Source organism: Neopsephotus bourkii, unplaced genomic scaffold (assembly GCF_033783945.1).
Source record: "Neopsephotus bourkii isolate Nb327-2 ecotype Australia unplaced genomic scaffold, CSIRO-AGI_Nbou_v1 NB_1027, whole genome shotgun sequence".
Taxonomy (NCBI): Eukaryota; Metazoa; Chordata; class Aves; order Psittaciformes; family Psittacidae; genus Neopsephotus; species Neopsephotus bourkii.
The window spans coordinates 1,650,269-1,664,588 of record NW_026901516.1 but is presented as its reverse complement, the minus strand read 5'-3'; the positions used below and the strand labels follow the sequence as shown (position 1 = coordinate 1,664,588).

The 14,320-nt window shown below is 38.9% G+C and overlaps 1 protein-coding gene and 1 long non-coding RNA gene across 3 annotated transcripts in view; one reads left to right on the top strand and one right to left on the bottom strand.

Moving 5' to 3' along the window:
- LAMA3 (laminin subunit alpha 3) overlaps positions 1-14,320 on the bottom strand; it is a 106,654-nt gene that overhangs the window by 23,814 nt on the left and 68,520 nt on the right. For both annotated transcript variants that reach the window (XM_061360505.1, XM_061360503.1), the window contains 10 exons: positions 13,635-13,748; positions 9,864-9,973; positions 7,952-8,032; positions 6,482-6,588; positions 3,832-3,882; positions 3,295-3,446; positions 2,652-2,762; positions 2,441-2,552; positions 1,729-1,896; positions 430-626 (listed from right to left, as the gene is read on the bottom strand). In XM_061360505.1, coding sequence (XP_061216489.1) covers positions 430-626; positions 1,729-1,896; positions 2,441-2,552; positions 2,652-2,762; positions 3,295-3,446; positions 3,832-3,882; positions 6,482-6,588; positions 7,952-8,032; positions 9,864-9,973; positions 13,635-13,748 — 1,203 coding nt within the window. The remainder of the gene's footprint in view (positions 1-429; positions 627-1,728; positions 1,897-2,440; positions 2,553-2,651; positions 2,763-3,294; positions 3,447-3,831; positions 3,883-6,481; positions 6,589-7,951; positions 8,033-9,863; positions 9,974-13,634; positions 13,749-14,320) is intronic.
- Positions 395-3,279, top strand: LOC133216093 (uncharacterized). The gene is made up of 3 exons (XR_009726551.1): positions 395-519; positions 962-1,129; positions 3,119-3,279. It is a non-coding gene; the product is annotated as an uncharacterized LOC133216093 (long non-coding RNA).

The window sequence follows — 14,320 nt, the reverse complement described above, 5'->3', positions numbered from 1 at the left end:
TCACCTTTCTGGTGAGATCTCAGAAAAAGTTCTGTAGAATACTAATCCCAAATAATTTAACAGTATTGCACACATTATCGCTCCCATCTTTCATGACTGATAAGGCAAAATACTTTAAGCAACTTCCTGTATTAAAAAAATACGTCAGGAATTTGATCCAGAATAGGAAAAAACAAAAGGCTAGTGGCAGCTGAAGAGAAGTGCTAGGCAGAGACTCCCATTCATCACAGCTAGTCTTGGTCACACTGTCCCAGTCACATAAAGAGACCACAAATGGGAGTAGGCTATATTTATAGCTGTCCATACATACACCAAAAGATGGAAAAAGACCTTGAAGAAAGTCTAAAGCATTAGCGCTACTTGGCTTTGCAAGGTTAAAAGCACTTATCTCCTGAGGTTTAACTTTCTTCTCCCAAGCCCTGACATTACCTTAATGTCTTCCAGCAGAACTCCATTATCTCTGTTTAAGTTTTCAGCCTGCTTGATTTGTCCCGTCGCTTCATTCAGAGCTTCACGAAGGTCAGTGATTTTTGATTCATATTCATTCAATGACTCCCTCACAATTTTAATAAGCCCATGATTTTCTTGGTGGTACTTTTGTAGTTCATTCTTAATACGTGCCAGTACTGCAGTATCAGGACCAGAAAGAAAAGTTTTGTTCAGAGAGTGAACCAGAACAAACTTCCTTCAAAAGGGCTTGACATTTAGAATTAGAAAGTTGTGGTTGTGTGAAATACTAAGCACCCTTCGCAGTGCTAATTTCAGTGTTACTGTAGCAGAGATGCTATTCAGCATCTCACTGGGTCAAATATGCTCGCTAGTTTGCTGTTGCAGACATAGAGCAGAAATAATTGCATTTATTTGGCAATTTCTAAATTAAGGATGAAAATCAGCAAAAACTGACTTTTTTTTTATTTATGTGCAACTAACAATTTCATCAACAATTTCATCTACAATGTAGATAGCTACATCTGTGCCAGTCACCAAAGCTTCCTCTGTAACCACTGGAGAGATAAGGGCATGTTCAATCTCAAAGAAGTTAGGAACATAAAAGAGATCAAATTAATCGCTCTCTTAGGAGTGCCTATTTCACTGCCTACGAGATAGGGTACAGAAGAGTTTCTCTGAGGTAGGTATCAAACTCCAAAGTTAGTGGATATGTCTACCACTTGTAAGGTCTTTCGCATTCCTCAACTACGCCCCTGCTTATGAGATAAGCCTGTGACTTTGATGTACTTGCTGTCTCTAATGTCTGCAATCAGGTTTCTGAATGTCCTGGTTAAATACATACAGAGAACATATAAGGGCGTACAAGTGCAACCAGAACTTCTGAACTTCCTTATCTTTGTATGATCTGGCCCTTGGACCACTCGAGCAGATTCTGAAAATCTGTTGTTAAATTACACCTGTAGTTCCTCTAAAATAGCTGCAGGTACCATAGTACTCCATAAGGATGTTAGGATTGGCTATTTCTTAATTTTACTGAGATAAACCTAATTATGAAGGAAGGATCTACTGGGTCTCTTCCCCAGCTCAACTCAGTTTCTTCCATAACAAACTAAAAATCCCTCCAGAACTACCACTTTCCTGTCGACTAACAACTGCTACTGATCCCAGGGATACACTGCAAAGTGCGCTTCCCTGCACTACCTCCCAAACAATCAGTAATGCTTCAGATTTCAGATCGATCTTTCTAGAGAGTAAGAAGCTAAGAGAACAAGCTCTTACACAGCTGAGCTGCTGTTCGCTCCTTCTCTGCCTCTGCTTGAAGTTGGCCAAAGTTGCGGGTTCGCATCTCCATCATCATGCGTTGAGCTTCGGCCAGTTCTTTGGCAGCATCTCCCAAGGGTAAGTTGTTACTTTCTGCATTTGTACCAGATACTTGTTCCAAGAGCACTGAAAAAAAAAATCGTCAGAGTCAAGGAGGGAATGCACTTAAGCCTATGCAAAATACAAAAATGACAAACTTTTGTGAAAAAGACATGCCTATTCTGTAATTCCTTAATGAAGCAGATCCATTTTGCATTAACTGTATTAAGCTGAAAAGTATGCCATGTTACACAATGGGAGCTAGTAAGATGGCATTGGGATTGAAATTTGTCCTAACTCACCAACTTCACAGCAACATTTTTAAGGTTCTAACTTTGAAGAGCCTGTGAGAGTCCTGACTAAAGTCAGACTAAAATCAGGATAGTCATTTATAGCTCTAAATGTGTCTGTGCTAAATCCTCTTTGTCCCTATTCACTACAGAGAGAAGGTAGTCTCCTAAACTAACGTTATATATTTCTAATAGGAAGAGGAAATTTCACAGCCATGTCCAAGTTCTGATTTATGAAGCTGTTTTCAAAAAAAAATCTATGCTTAATTAAGAATATTGTAAGTAAACTTTAAAAGATTCCATAAAACAAAACATGCTATGGAGTTAAAAATTGGTTTTACCTTGTATATTATTGACAACTATTTGTATTTGTGAAACCAAATCCTTTCCTTTCTGATGAGTTTGGCCAAAATTATTAAATAGTATCTCAGCTGCTTTGTAGTTCGCTTCAGCCTAGCAAGGGCAAAACATTATTAGGTTAAAAATATCTGGATACAGCATGCTAATATGTCGTAAAGAAAAGCGTATTTTTAAATTGATTTGGTAAGTCACCTTTTCCTGCAGAGCATTTACATCATGATTTAGGTTAAAGAATTCTGTCTCCAATTCATCTACCTTTGAACCCTGATTGCGTACAACAGAGCGGTAGTTGTTCAATAAACCCTGAAAAGAAAGAAAAAAAAATCCAATTAATTACTCATACACAGGAGACACAAAAGCAAAAAGTCACTGGGTTAGATCTTTATCCAAGGTAAATAAAAGCAGCATTACTGACATGAAAGCTGACCAGTTTTTGCCCAAACCCTGGGCTTTCTTATCTGTGAGTATAGCAACTGCTATTCCAACCAAAGAGATTCTTTTTAGGATGAATTTTGGTATTGGCAATTGGAATGTTAAGGATTTTTGGTAATGCAGAGGTATAAGTGCTGGAAAAGGACAGAGCTATAGGGAAATCTTGGAGATACAGCTTTCAAGGTGAGCAGGCCTCAGAAAAAGCAGAGATACTGATTCTCTTACAGAGAATGACATGGAAACAACTGTCCTCTAACAGGTGAAGCCCAGTGCTGTCAGCATCTGGTATGTGGAATCAAGCATTAACGTATGTTTCCTTGCAAGGTGACAAAAAGATGAAGTTCGTAGGTTCAGCTCTTATCAGCTTAATCTGAAATCTGCTTTTCTGTATGTGTGTACCTACCTTTAAGTCCTTGATGCGTGTTTCCAAACGTCTCATCTGCTCCAGTGTGTGGCTACTTGCATGGACATTTTGCAGCTGAGACTTAATCAGCTGAAGCTCATCACCTATTGTGCTCAAATCCTTCAGCAGTGTCATTACACAGCTATCGCAAGCTGGAGGGTGCATGAGCAAATGAAAGCAATACTTGCGATTAGTATTTGGTGCAGAGAACATTTCACTGGTTATATTAATAAATGAGATGCAATAGAAACACTTTGATGCTTGTCATCTAGGATTGCCTGAACAGCAAATGCAACAACAAAGCCCAGAGTATTAAGGGGAGTGATCAGAGGCAGAAATAAGGAGGAGGCCCCATTTACATCTGGCTAATTGACCACCTCTTTTATATTTTAAGTGTTTCATTGAATATTTGTTTTCAGAAGATTCATTACGGGACAGCTCCAGTCCTTTTTAAACTGTGTCCCCCTTAAAAAGTCATTGATATGTACCCAAAGCCAGCAGCAGGCAATCCAAGTCCAGTTCTACTTTATTACTTACGGTCACAATCTTCATTGGGATCCACATCTTTTGGTTCATTATTGAAACATTCTGAAATCACAAGAGTCTCATTAGCAGTCAAAGTTTTCTTATAGATATTACTACTGCATTTTTGCCTTCACTTTTCATGGTTGGCAGCCATGCAAAACACAGTGCTGCCCTTTCATAAATCCACACTCACTGTGAACAAGCTGAAATTCCCAGAAGGCATGAGCATGCCGAAACATTCAGCTCCCACCTATACCTTGCTGAGATCAACACCTTTTTGATCCCTTGAAGAAAACTGACTGTAACCCCAACCAATATACACTACTTAGGTAGCAGCAAGAGGCTCTCTTACATCAAGTGGGCAGAATGTACTGCTAGAATTTGCCTAGAATAACACTACCAGGACTGGAGCCAAGAGTATATTACAAGCATTAAGGCATTTTACCCTTCGCTTTAGCATCCATGTTCACACCACATATTCTGTTTCCTCAAAGGATGCCTTACCCACAGGGAACTGAGAAATATTTATGGACTACCTGTCACAGTTTGTGAGATTAAGGGATTAATCAAGCTTGAGAGAAATCCACATTTATGTGTGGAAGGAGGCCCTGTATGTAACCCAAGGCATGGAGCTTGGACCAGAGATACAAGTGGTATATAACAAACATTGCCACAGACTTTCCAAGAAGCTAGCACAAGTGGCTGCCTGTCCAGTGTGCTGATTCAGTTAGTTTATTTGCTTTACAAACCCCATTATACGAAACTTCTCTCCAGGTGCATGTGGGATTGTGACATCCTGGGATCCCAATTTCTTGGAGTCAGGATGGGAAGTGGCTCCTAAAAATGCCATTGTATAGGACAGGAATATTCCCCATCTTGATGCCCAAGTCTCTTTTACAGGCTTAGTCCTACTGCCAAACTCTCATCTCCTCTTGAAAATGAAATGTGCATATCTTTGACAGAAAAGGATGCACTCAGGGTATAGGCTGCTGCTGTCAAGAGTCAACAACAGCTTGAGACTGTGAGAGGTTACAGTGATAAAGTCGGACCCGAACTTTAGAGCAGCATGAAACAGCATGGAACCAACTGCATAGCTGTGCCATTTCCTTTGGCACTTGCACATTAAGTCATCAGGAAACTAAATGGGATTGGAAGTGAGCGCTGCTGCCAAAAGGAGACATGTCACAAAGAATATATTTGTAAGAGAATGAAGGAAATCATTCTGAAATCCAAATACCCGTCCAGTTTGGCTGTTGTGCAATTCAGCTAACACCAGACACATTTCAGCTGTCACACTGAAGTACCAATTAAAGAAAACTATTGCTACAGCTTCTGCAGAAACCGCACCAGCCAAGAAATGGTGAAATGAGAAAGTCTGGCCAAGTGCCGAACATCATGCACAAGAAACCTGCTAGAACATGCTGTGCTGATGATCACAGAGGGTTTTATTCCTCATGCAGAGAACAAGAGGGCTAATCAGAATGTATAGTTGGAGACAAACTGAAAACAGACTTGTTGAATTTTGCCCTGCAGATTAGTTAGTCGTAGCTAACTCTTGCTTCAAGAAGAAAGGAATGAGAAAAGATCAAACACTGCTTGGATCTGTTCCACACAGCTATAAATACAATAAAGATGTATTACGTCAATGATGAAATATGAAATGAAAACTAGATATTGAAAAATTGCACCAGCTGCCAACAGCGGTTCACATATACTTGCTGGTTTTCTAATTTCTGTGCCCAAAGAAAGGTAAGGTAATCCTTGCAGTTACTTGAATGCAGTACGAACAGCAGTGCAGAGAAATTAAGAGCATGGAAATAGTAGGAGTTATTAGTTTGACATTTCACTGACATCTGAGGAGGAAAAGCTGTCTACAGGGAAAGAAAATTGTAATTTTATTGGGGAATGGAAATATGGGAGAATAAGGTCCTTTTCAGCAGCAGTGACTGATGTGCTTCTGAATAGAAATGTGTATCCCAAGGAACTGAGATGAATTGAGGTGAAGACAGTCCGAAGAATGTAGGATCAGCCCCTTTAGAATTGTAACAGATAAAGCAAACATATGCCAGTGGCATAATAATCTTATAAGAGCTTACTAGTAGGGGAGTACATGTGTGACTGATTCTGGGAAAATCATGGATGTCTTAGACTGCAGCACGGTGTATAGCAGGATTTATAAAACAGCCTCCTGAGTCAGGTCCTAACTTCCACTGTAAACACAGTTAGCTTGGATATCTAAGAAGGCAGAGACTGATGCAGATTCTGAAGATGTCACTAATCTGTCCCAAATACATTTTAAAAAGGCATGTTGAGACTGCTCAGTTTCCTAAGTCCATAACACAGACTGGCAAGATATGACTTAACCATGTCAGCAGAAAAACCACAGTGCATTTAAAAACATATCCATGAAACAGAAAAAGAAAATAAAATTGCTAATGTTAATGAAGGGAAATAGCCAATAGTACAGCTTACAAAGGTGAATTCAATGACTCAGAACAAGCCACAATGTTATGTTTTAGAAAATCTTAAACTTTGTTAAAATTGATCTACATTTCTTACAAGCCTAGATCTTTCCTTCAGTACAACTCAGATAAGTACCTTCCTTCTTTGCTTCCCAGAGAGAAAAGAACACTCACTTCCATTTTCACAAGCTCTCACGTACCTCCAGTCAGGTGGTCACAGCTCGCCAGCTGTCCATTATTATTACAATTACATTTCTGACAGTAGCCTCCATATTTCTGTGGATTTCCAAAATATCCTGGAGCACAGCTAGATAAAGAGATACAAGTAATTTTTATTAGGTAGTTGAGCTACTTTTGTGAAATATACTTTCCCTTGAACCCCCCCCCCCCCCCCCCCAGTTATTCTCCTGAGGAAACTTTCAAGAACTTTTGATTTCATGTCTTAGACAAAAAGGGTTTATTTTTGCTTTACAGTATCCCCTGCATTATGCTAAAAATATCTTTCCAAGGACTGCAGATTTTTTTTCTATAAATAGAAGAACTCCCACAATGCTCGTATAGGAATAATTCACTTAGTCTGAAAAAAAACACAATGCACACAGATACATACATATACACACAGAGAACTTGACAAGGCTTAACCCAGTAAATCACACCATTATGGTCTGTGATCCCACCAGAAAACGCATACTAAGGAGGATCACCCTGCAAGCACATGTTGAGATTTCAAACAGTAATGGCACTGAATGACATTATCACCCTTGTGACGGGTGATACCTCCTCTGCCACCTGCTAGCAAAGCAGCCTGTCTGAGTGTGAGAAAATGTTTTATAGGTAAAATATACTGCTCAGATGGCTAGATAATAATCTTAAAAGTCACTCTGTTGTAAGATTGATAGGGGTGGCAATGTGAGGTCAAAGGGCCATGATGAGCAGCTGAGGTACATCATGAAGCTAGATCTGGAAGAGAAAACTTGTCTATAACCTGAAGCTTAGATATCAAAGGTAACAGTCTTGAAGCATAAGACAATGTGCTACTGGAGGTAACCTTCAGGAGAGACATCATGATGTTATTGGCCTCAAATTTCCAAACCAGACAACACTACTCTATTACAATTAAATTCCCCTGGGTTTGAAATTCAGTGATATTGCCTCATTTGCCTGCCTGAAACTGCCATGCTGTGTCACTTGTGTTTTGTCAAACTGATGCAATGTTCCAGCAAAATAGATGGTTCCAGCATTGTGTTTGTACGCTCCACATGTGGAGCACATCAGAATGAGTTGGGATGAAGGGTATCACAGAATCATAGAATCATGGATTGGAAAGGACCTTAAAGATCATCTAGTTCCAACTCTCCTGATTTGGGCAGGGACACCTTCCACTAGATGAGATTGCTCAAAGCCCCATCCAATCTGGGTTAGAACACTTTCAAAGAATGACATTGAATGTTATCTGGTTGCAGTTGGAATGTTTCTTTGGGGAAAGTTGGGTTTACATTTAGAATTACACTATAGCACTACATTACAGCAGCTGTTCATATAAACAGATAATCCTTAAGTATGTGCATCCTATGCATGTGTACATTCATATATTACCCAGTGCAAACATACCTGCTTTTATGGTATTTCTCAGAAACCTTGGTCTTGAGAAAGAGAAACAAGTCACTCACCGTTCACAACGAACTCCAGTATAGCCTTCTTTGCACAGACACTGGATTTCTTCACCGTTTTCCACACAGCCAGTTGCAAATCTTTGAGAAGAGGCAAGAATATTGTTGTGAGCAAGTCATCAAATAGACTTTACTCTCTAGAGGCTAAACTCAGTTAAATGATTTTCAGATTAAAAAGTTTTTATATCACTGAATTACTTCTCAGCTAATTTAATTGCCTCTAAATAGATTGTTGTGATTAATTCTTTGATGTTTCATATTTTTCATTGAAATTCTTTCCTTAGACTAAAAATATAATTGTTTCCTGACCTTCTAGACTGAGCATAATAGCTCACTGCCAAAAGGAATGCTTAAAGAAAACCTTAATAGTGGTGTTGTAAGATAAAACAAGTCTGGGTAGCTATTTTATCTTACTAGGGCAAGAATCAATAGCCTGTGTGAGACAACATTTCCTCCTGTTTGGATAACTTCCTTTTTTTTAATTTATTTTTCATAGATGGAAACATTAGAGGATATTTTATGTACCTCATATTGCTTGGGGTTTGGTTTTGGTTGTTTTTTTTAACCAAGGCAAAATATAGCTGTGCATCATTTTGGGGAGCTCTAGCATATCTCTAACACAATGAATATTTCTGGATGCTCTTTCCAGCAGACTTGTCTAACTTTAAATTCCTCTGGGAGAAAAATTACTTTTATGGCCACTGTTTGGGAAAGAAAGGCAGGAGGTGAAGCAGGGATGGCCACGTTTGCTGTTTCCGTTTGTTAATCTATGAAAGCTGGATAAAGCAAGTCTGTGTATCAAAGACAGATGTTTGCACAAATCATTACATCTAATTTGACTAGGTGGAAAATTGCTAACCCCAATAATGGCAGGTGGGGTGCATTTCCTATGTCAGGAATGGTATTTACCACCCTAACGCACAGCTATGAAACTGCACAGGTTTACTGTCTCTATAGGTATTTCAGCACTCTTAAAAGAAAAGATGACTAAAACTGTGTTCAGTCAGCCTCAGGCAAGCACCTGCAGAAGAGGCCAATGCTGTCAAAATCAGATCTATTAGAGTTCTCTGATAAATGAATAACCTGTCTACTGTCTGGTAGTGTAAATCTCTTAAGGCTACTTGGTGTTTGCTAATGCACCTGGCAAATATTATGTGATGCCTTTAGCAATTTATATGTTAGTTTGTTGGTTTTTTTTTTCTAATATATGTTTTTATTTAACACATTTCACATTTCAGTAAGATTTGGCAATTTATTGCCCAATTTTAAAAGCCTGGCAACCTTATTAGGTCCAAGGAAACTTTTTTAGCTCAGTACATTTGCACTTCAAATAAAGCTTCCACCTGAAGAGCAACCATACTCTTTTAGGAATTAGATATGTGCTTAAGAGCTTTAATGTTTTTATATTATTTTTGCATCTTACTAAATTTTCTGAATTCATATAAAAGGCTCATTTCATTATTGTCATTTATCTCCTAGCCAGAGTAATGGTGTTAAACCTGAGAGTAAAGATAACTTACACCTTGCATTTCAGCAAACAAGAAAGATTCTGGATATGCCCAGTAAGCATCCCATATTTTTCACTATGAATGAATTACTAATGGTTTTGTACGTGAGCCATTGTAACTACCTGGGGCTCCCCCAGGTAATGAGCAGCATGTCTTTATGACTCAGGAACTGAATTGGAATACTTACCTTATTAAAAAAGATAATGCCATGAGACAGACCACCAAGTTACTGCTGGTCTGACATGCCTCACACGGGTCTCATGCCCCACTACGTTGGACAATATGAAAGTACAGAAAAGGGTCATTATCTTCGTGTGTTAGCAGCATTTGGGTCTTGGATTGTTATTTGTTTGTTTTTCTTTTTTTCCCTCCCCTGCATGATTTCTTATGATGTTCTACTGTACCTGTTTGTATAGGGGCAAGGACACACCCGGCAGGAACCTTGAGTGGCATCGCCAAAATAACCATCTTTGCAGCGCTCACATTTCTCCCCAGCAGTATTATATTGACAGTTCTTCAAAACAAGCCAGACAGTTAATAGTGCTTTGTCACTCAATATGGCTTTACTATTATTAAAAAATATATAGCTTATCTATTCAGAGGATATGATCTTTCCCTTCTACATAATCAAGCATTTACTGCCAAACTGCCTTCCAGGCAGAATAGATTGGTTCCAGTCATTTTGTAATTGTAGAAATCACAATTCACTCATTATTGTGGAAAAGCTATAGATAAATAAGCAGCATTAAATATATTTTAAAAGAAATGCAATCAGATGCATAGTTTGTTAAGGAACGTTTCATTAATGCACTCTCTCTGTCCTGATATTTCAGTTAAAAACCACTATGTTTAAATGGAACTTTAAATTTTCCATCTTAATTAGAAGGCAGATATCATTTAAAAGCATGCAATTAATTGAGCCCAAGTACATCCTTAAAACAATCCCACGAAGTTAATATAAAAAGTATTTCTTTTAGTAGATTAAGATCAGAGTTTAATTTCATGCGCTTTCTCTAGTGTATGTTATTTGTATCTCCCTGGAGGAACTGGAATAAATAATGAAAAATAAAGGCTGGGAAAACAATTGAAACTGATACAACTGAACTACTTTTTCCATGATAAAACTGTTGGGAATTATATCTTATTTTAGAAACATTCCTGGTGCTGTTTAATTGTCATATACTTGTATACATTACAGGGAGACAATAAGCAAGTTGCTTTTGCATTACCTAAAGTGATGCTAATTTAAAATAGAAGTTCAAAACCATTTTGGGGTAACCATAAAAATTCTGTGTGATCCACACTCAAGAGACATTCACACTCCCAAGTTCTACAACTGTTTTCCAGCAGACTGATCCAATGTCCCACAGAGCTGAGGGTGTACCAATAAGGTAAAAGGTGGAAAGAGAAGGTGGGAAATTGCTTAGAAGTAGTCACTAAGCAAATTATACTTCCATTTCAGGGACCTTGATGGCTTAGCGCTGTGGTAAGGCCCTAGTACCATGACTTGCAGTAGAGGGGCACTTTTCCCTACACATGAGAAACGGTTCTATCTTTTCCATCTCTTCTTATGCTCCATTCTCCTCCACATTACTTCACATTCACATTCCCTCAACCACATGAACAGTGCTTCCCTCAGCCTCTTGCTCATCGAACCCCTAATTTGTTTTTATTTTGATTAAAGAACTAAATTTGTGGCTCACTTGGGAAAGACCCGGAAATGGTCCAGTTCCCATATAGGACATTTAACTAGGCAAGCTAAAGTTACATGAAGACACTATACTATGTAAAAGGAAATATTTTAAAATGCCGCCTCTCCAAAAGCTGGTGCATATTTTCCTGCAAAAATCTCACGGAAAATTCAGTCTGGTTTTGTGTAATTACTGACAATATTTATAATCCTGAAGAAAAAAACTGCAAAAAGAGTAAAAAAGAAGTACTTAAAAATATTTGTGGTGGTTTCATCTTGGAGCAACCTCCCATCCCTAATTCTATCTGCTGGTTTTTGTTTTGCTCACTTTATCTAAAGAAACTGAACTAATTCCATAACTACAAAGAAAGTTTCAGATATTTGACATATAAGACACTCTAAATGTGCCATGCTGCTCTTCTAGCTACATGGCACATAAGGACTGGAACTCTCAAGGCACAGTGGAATTAAACCAGAGCAGCAGCTCTTGGGTCTTCCTTCAAGTTTCACAGGGCCAGAGACACTTCTGAAGTCATGGCATCTCCAAACCATGATGTACTGTAAACTCTGAAGGGAAAACTCTCAGCTGATTTCATATGCACATATATGGTACAAGAAAGCCAGAGTAGAGTGTGTTAGGGCCTCAACAGAAACACCTATGAACATGGGGTTATGTGACATGAAACAACTTGTCATGGGATGGACAAGCCTCAGCACTGTTCTGCTGCTGAGGGAACCTGTGTTTCAGGAGGAAGGGCAGGGAGCACAAGGACACAAAGCCTGATTAATGGCAAAGGGTCAGCTTTTCCCTGCACATGAGAACCAGTTCTGTCTTCTCTACCTCCTCCTGTACTCTGTTCTCCTCCACTCTCAGCAGCGCAGCACCGCATTCCTCTCTTTCCATCAGTGTACAACAGGATAGGTATTGCCAGAACTGGGGAGCATTGCACTGCTGCCACAAGGAAAGGGTCTCACAAGGAAAGCCTTCTCTGGAGGCTACCACTGGAGAGAAGCTGGCATGTGAAGGTGCTATGCTCCCAGCAAGGAGCAGGAAGAAGGACACCAAGTGAGGTGAGCAGGTGTTGCACTTTGGGTGTGAAACTCGACAACTCCACCTTGGGAAGCAAGCCTCCTTGTTTTCCTTGCACCACTATAGGTCTTTGTCCTATGGCTCTTCTACAGAGAGACAAACTTCCTTGCTATGAAGTGGAGGCTCATGGTGGAAATATGGGCCCTCTGGGCTGGCACTTTTTACCACATTATTCTGGATGACTTTGCTTGCCCTAAATTTTGTCTGAGGGTCAAGTGTTGATATAGCTGTATCTATCTGAAAGTTAATCTAGCTGTGAGAAGGAGGGGCTAAAGAGAAGCCTAAATCACGTACTTCATGAGATAAAAGTGAAATTTGTATTTTTATTTTCTTTTCCCTTACAATTTTTCATCTGAAGTAAAACTTCCTCATCTTTACAGCTCTGCTGCAGCACTTTCCTGTCATGGCCTGCCCTGCCTTTCCAAAGCAGCAGCCTGTAAGTCATCCCCCAGAATGTGCTGAATCGGTTTATAGTTTTTATTGGAGCAAGAGGGTTGGTTGAGACAAAGTCAGGAGAATGACATAACGCACAGGAATGCACCGCAGGCAGAACGGATGCAGCATGAACAAGGAAGAAATAACAGAGAAGACAGACCATGAAAGATGTTGGCAAGGTTCTTGTTTACACAGTAAGTGAAATATTAGTGAAAAGTTTTTAAGTGGGATTTTTCAGAACAAACTGTTCAAAGCAGCAGCACGGATATAAGCTGGAGAAGAGCAGTCGGCCAAATGTCACACTTTCATTGCTACAAGGGATGATCTACTCCAATGAGGTTGCTTTGGGCTTAATATGGTGTGCCAGAGAGCAAAAACTGTGCCACTGTATCTTCTACAACCACTGAAATTTTTCTAATTAATCTAACTTTTACCCCCTTCAGGTCATCTTATTTATTGCAATATTTTTTAACCTACCTCTAGATTAAGATTAGTGGAGATTTACCGATGCTGATTAAATGAGGTTTTTCAAAGGCTATGCTATGCATGAATGTGGTGGTTGTCAGCACTGGCAAACCCTGGTATATATGTATAAAACTAAAGATGGTGTATACTAGGATAAGGCACATATTTACTATAAATAACTGAAAACACTTACATATGCACTAATTTGGTGACTTTTTATACCATGAGCTAACAAAAATGGCAGGGGAAAGAAGAAAACAAAAACAAGGACGTGAATTATTCTGATCACCCACAGTTACATTATGTACATGTAAGTGTATGCAACTTATGCTCATTAACAGTACAAGATATAGAGACTTGTACTAGATCTGTATCTAGATATAGATATGCAAGGACTATTTATGCTTATTTGATCAGAATTGACCAATATAGTCCATACTGCAATAAGGTTTCTTCTTTTCTCAGTTAATTTCTTGAATGCTAGTGGTTACTTACAATGCATTTTCCAGTACCATCTTGACATCTATTTGAATTTCCATTGCAGTTACAGGGGACACAACGTCCAGTAAAATATCCTTTATTCTCACGATAAAATCCAAGGCTGCATTCCTAGACAGTAAGCAGAGAGAAGAAACAACGGTGAGTGTTGGCAGAAAGCAAGTTTTACAGGTTATGGAAAGTGTATTTTGAAATTGTTTGCGATTTCTAAGGAGAAGTGGGGGTGTACATTTCCTTGAAAGCTCTTCCAAGCCCATGTTGTTGTTTAAGTGCTTTAATGCAGTGAGTAGAAATGAGTGGAGCTGAAGAAATTTCAGCTGAACCCTGTGCTCTACACTTTGTGGTAGTGAGGATTTAATCATTTTGAGTGTAACCTCTGAGAGAAACGTATTTCCGGTGGCTGTGTACAAAGGTGTAGAATATAACTTTTAAACCACGGAAAAAGATCTGAATATAGGTTCACACTATAGTGTTCTCAAAGAAGAATATATGGAAATCTCACATAGTAGCTAGTGCTTATATTAAATCTCAATTTAACTACAGTGTGATCCTTGGAAATACTTCTAATAAGATATCTTTTACATGAATTTATCATGACTTCCACAATAAGTCTACCTAGACCTATACAAAGCCATGGTAAAACAGAGCTAGATGATATAACAAAACATACAGCGATCTCATTT